Below are 5025 nucleotides of genomic sequence, written 5' to 3' on the forward strand. Positions count from 1 at the left end.
TACTTGCAAAAGACAGAAAACTTGAGTAAGACTGTTTTCTTTTTTAGTTTTTTCAAGTATTTTTGGGTGAAGTTACTGATAACAACAGTCCCCATAACAACCTTTATTTTTTCTAGTTATCTATCTGTGAAACACTCCATTTATCCCCTGGCATCTAACCACTAAAGAAATGTAAATCATTTTTCTTTTTTCATCATCTCTCTGCATGTGATCCAGCTTGTTGCAGTTCATCCCTTCATGCTGCGGTCATGTTAATCAGAATTCCTCAGAGGTGTGTTTTCTGAGAACCTCCTTCAGGGTTGTTCTTGTTTGCCAAAAGTTTGGCTACAGACCGAGATTCAGGGTTTTTTTTATATTTGTTTTTCTTCTTTCTGAAGAAACATGATCCAGAGACAAGAAGTCAAATRTCCAGGCAGAGACACGTGGACAAAACAACTCTTTCATGTAACACTGAGACACTTTATTGGTGATCAAAATCTCTTTACCAGAGTTACAACAAAGGTTTTTTTTTTTGTTATTTCTGACCTGTAACAAATTTAGTGCAATAAATAAAAACCAAACCTACAGAACAATAAAGACTGAATGCTCAGCATTCACATATACGTGACATTATAATAGAAAATCCAACACTTACACAGTTAGCAATAAATAATCATACTAAATAAATTAAATCCTAAAAAGCTGTGAAACGGGTTTTTACATAGCATCTAGGGAAGCCGCCTCCTGACTCAGATCTTCAGCCTCGTCTTCTTTATCCTCAACTTGTGCAGCTGGCTGTGGAAGACAGAAAGACATGCAGGTAAAAAAGGAGAAAACTGGCTCAGTCACAGTGTTTGTCTCCAGGCAAAATAAATTTCCACATTTGAACAATGCAAGTCTTGCGTGTGGAGGCTCTTTGCTGATAAGATGTGAGTAATGCGGACTAGCTCTTACAGCAACATCACGGCGTGTTCGGTAAGCGTGTCTGCGCCGTCATGGTTTGGACACGCGGGTGAATGTCTGCGCTCTGTTGTGAGGGTTTTTCTTTCACGCTGGTATGCAGAGCTATAGGCTGAAACACCCCTGGATTATTCACACTAATTCTCCCAGCGGGCACGACTGCTTGCATGATGCAACTTGACGTATTCATCAACAACAAACAAGCGTATAGGTTCCAACAGCCACTCCTTCCTGTTCGGCTTAAGACTCACGTGAGCTGAGATTAGACGGGCTTAAGCAAGTCTTTTAGAGGAAACACATCGTAGGAATTTATACCAACAGGAAAACAGGAAGCTGTGATTGGATGCTCTTAGCGCCACGGTATTGCCTAAGCAAATGGCACGACACCAACTGGGTCAAGGTTTAATTCATATTTTAAAGACCAGAAATGGAGCTTTTACCTTRTCCTGTCTCTACATTTTTAAAGGGATCCCCGATTAGTTTTAACATTAGACTTTATATGATAAACATATACTTTAACTGTAAAATAAAGACTGTAAAAATACTGTATAGGATGTTCACTTTTTATAATGTTTAAACTAAAAGTTTTAAAATATATTACACGGACGGGGCCATTTTATTTACATGCAAAGCATTCTGGGTAAATGATGACATCAACTAGGTCATCGATGCGAGGCTGCTAGCGAGCTATATCCACCCTGAAGGTTAATCTTGGACAATATCTGATGATCGACTCTTTTAAATGAAACCAGAGAGCGTTGACAGAGAGGAGAAGGTAGAAATGACTCAGCCTGGAAATGAAAATATAGATGGAGGACAACAGAGCTGCTTCATGGAAGAAGAACCTCAGCTTAGCCTGTTAGCTTTAGTGTTAGCCCTGACACCATCACCACATATATGTATTAGCTCAGCGCTACACATTCTCCTCTCGTCACTGAGGTCCTCCATCCACATGACAGAGAGGGGAACACAAAAATGACTCAGCCTGCAACTGAAAATATGGATGGAGGACCTCAGTTTAGCTTGTTTGTCGTGCTAGCGCTGAGCTAATACATATGAAGCAATATAGTGTTGGTGCTAGCGCAAAGGCTAACAGGCCAAGCTGAGGTTCTTCTTCCATGAAGCAGCTCTGTTGTCCTCCATTTATATTTTCAGTTCCAGGCTGAGTCATTTCTACCTTCTCCTCTCTGTCAACGCTCTCTGGTTTCATTTAAAAGAGTCGATCATCAGATATTGTCCAAGATTAACCTTCAGGGTGGATATAGCTCGCTCACACAGAGGACCTATACACATCATCATTTACCCAGAATGCTTTGCGTGTAAATAAAATGGCTCCGTCCGTGTTAAAATATATTTTAAAAAATTTACAAAACTAAACAGCCTACAGTATTTTTACAGTCTTTATTTTACAGTTAAAATATATGTTTATCAAATAAAGTTTATTGTTACAACTAATCATGGATCCCTTTAATCCTGCTGAACTAAAAATTCAGATCAGACTTTAAAGATAGGTTTTTTGAGGAGAGACTCAGGTTATAAACATTTTACCATCCTATCTGTTTGACCAAACTCAGTTCTGGGGTTGTCGAGCTAACGGCTAGTCCAAGCAGGACCAAGATCAAATGTAAATTGAGGTAATTTTAAAACAGCTTCAATCTCAACAAAATTCATAGCAATCTGTACAAACACTAGCAGGCAAATTTAGCAACCTAGGCAAAATTTTAAGTAGTGCCCCTTGTTCAATTTACAAACACGTAGCAAATTAAAAGGTTTCTTTGATGCTATTTTTTGCATATCGAAACCAAGTGGCTAATTAAAATTGAAAAAAATATAATTAATGTTAATGTTAATTAATGTTAATTTGAAACAGAATACACGAGGTCTACCTCATACCTGAGGAACACCGGCTCGTGCTAATAAGCAGCTGTGGAGTGAAGCAGTTCTGGGGGGTCCATATACTCTTGTRGAAAAGTTTGTAAAAGATCTATTCAAAACTCTTTATTTTCCTAAATTCTTGGGTTTAATAAAACAAAATAAAATCAGCATTTTATGAAGGTAGACCACTGAAAACCAGACTTTGACTATGTCTGAGATCCTAAATGAAACTTCCATTGCCCTTATTTTGTTTTTATTTAAACACTGAGCACAAGTAGTTAGTCTTGACCGCATCATTTGATACTTTTATCGTAAAACATCATCTGCACCATTTAACACCTCATGTAGGAACAAAGCAGTCTGAGAAACCCAGAGAACAAGTTTCATAAACCTGAGTAACCTGTGATTATCCTACAGACTAAATCAACTATAATAAAAAGTTATAAAACATTTATGGCTCCCCCCTCGATTGACAGCTCCCTTAGCACATGCCTATACAACCTATGCCACAAGTTGGCTCTGAACACTAGAATAAAATATGAAGTTTCATGACAAATAGTCAGGCAAGCATAATTCTGTCATTTTTCATCATAGACCTGAAACTTAAAAGCGTAAATTTAGGTCTAAAAGTAAGAGTTTTCTTGCAACAGTAAAATTTGCCCTCCAGCTGGAGCTTCCTGCCACACCTTGGCCGCTTCTCTTCTGAACTCTTGTGTTTTCTCTTTTAGTGACATAGTCCAGGTGGTCAGAATAAGGCTTTTATGTTTCACGGGGTTTATATTTAGTTAAATGACTGACAGAAAGTTGTATAAAACAATTTGACAAGACAATAAACAGAGTTAGGAAAAAGCTGATCATGCTGAGCAACTGATAAAAATGGTTTCTGGGAACTCCACCCATTTAACCCAGTTAGTGTTATCTCTAGTTTTTGTTTTCTTTTTTTAACACTACAATGCTAAAAATGTGTTCAAAATGACCACGGCGGGCCTCAGTTGTGGTTCATTTTGACCCAAGGGGCAGCAGGATGAAAGGCTAACCGCAGCTGTAAAACAACACAAAGAGGTGTTATCAGTTTGCACAGAAAGAAGTCAAAGACACCCACCTCGTTGTGATTCATCCTCACACCATAATGTCACCCATGGGTTTCTGAAGCTTCTCCTGCTCTGATCCAGTTCCGAGATAGGATGCCAGAAAGTTTTTATGTGACCTGTAACTACAAAAGATAATCAGCATTAATACAATGATTTAAAAAAAGAAAGCAGATGATTGAAGTGTGTTATTTTAACCCTCTGAGACAAACCTATTGAGGTGAATAAAGGGTACCGATATATCAGATTAATTGCCTTCCTAACATATTATTGAAGTCATAAATGAAATCTTTGGTAGTTTTGCTTTCTCAGAAAAAAGATCAAAACTTTTTTATTGCCCTTCGTGAGTCTTACAGTTGTATAGTGTTTATGGCTCTGCCTTGAACTCCTTCCTGTCAAACCTGAGCTGTAATTTGACACAGATAAGGATCCTGATTGTGTGACCTGAAACCCAGTGACATGAAACGAGCATTTAAGCTTAAATAATGGGTTTGATGCGAAACACGTTTATGGTTGAATTGCAGATTTCACTGCAAGTCACGCAAAGCCGTAAAGTTCCATTCTTGAAAGCGGTGAGCAATACCTGTTTAGTGTGGGTGTGTTTGGGTGTGTGACTGTGCTTTTCTTTCATTTGGCTGTGTGTTCAAACGCCAGGAAGTGTTTCTGGGCAGAATGTCTGGATTGTGATGTGTTGTGTTGGGATCCATGGGTGTGGACGGCCGTCTGGAACCTTCCCTGTTAAAGTTTTCTTTGAGGTGTTTTGTTAGAAGCCGCGGGAACCAGGTYTACTTTTTCCTGTCGTTTCAGCTTTTGTGCGAGGACAAAAAGCACGTGAGATGGAGGTCACACTGACAACATTGTGATGAAGTTTCAGTTGTCACGCTGAGTATCACACATTGGGTTGTAAACGTTCTTGAATGCTGTCAGTTTGGTTTAATATTGAAGCCTCCAAATCTGGGGTCTGCAAACTTCACAATCAAAAAGGCCATTCCGGCTCCTCGGCTCACTAATAAAATATGGCTGCGTTCCATTTACATCGTATTCTGGGAAATGGTAACTGGGAGTGACGTCATTTCCCAACAAACCACACACACACACACACACACACACACACACACACACA

At 39.0% G+C, this 5025-nt stretch overlaps 1 protein-coding gene across 1 annotated transcript in view; it reads right to left on the reverse strand.

Moving 5' to 3' along the window:
- Positions 1 to 438: 438 nt before the first annotated feature.
- The window catches only part of areg (amphiregulin), an 8457-nt gene continuing 3870 nt past the window's right edge, over positions 439 to 5025 (reverse strand). The window contains exons 5-6 of the mRNA XM_014011739.1: positions 3917 to 4027; positions 439 to 774 (exon numbers count right to left, since the gene is read on the reverse strand). Coding sequence (XP_013867193.1) covers positions 3934 to 4027 — 94 coding nt within the window. The 3' untranslated portion in view covers positions 439 to 774; positions 3917 to 3933. The remainder of the gene's footprint in view (positions 775 to 3916; positions 4028 to 5025) is intronic.

Source organism: Austrofundulus limnaeus, unplaced genomic scaffold (assembly GCF_001266775.1).
Source record: "Austrofundulus limnaeus strain Quisiro unplaced genomic scaffold, Austrofundulus_limnaeus-1.0 Scaffold84, whole genome shotgun sequence".
NCBI classification, from domain to species: Eukaryota; Metazoa; Chordata; class Actinopteri; order Cyprinodontiformes; family Rivulidae; genus Austrofundulus; species Austrofundulus limnaeus.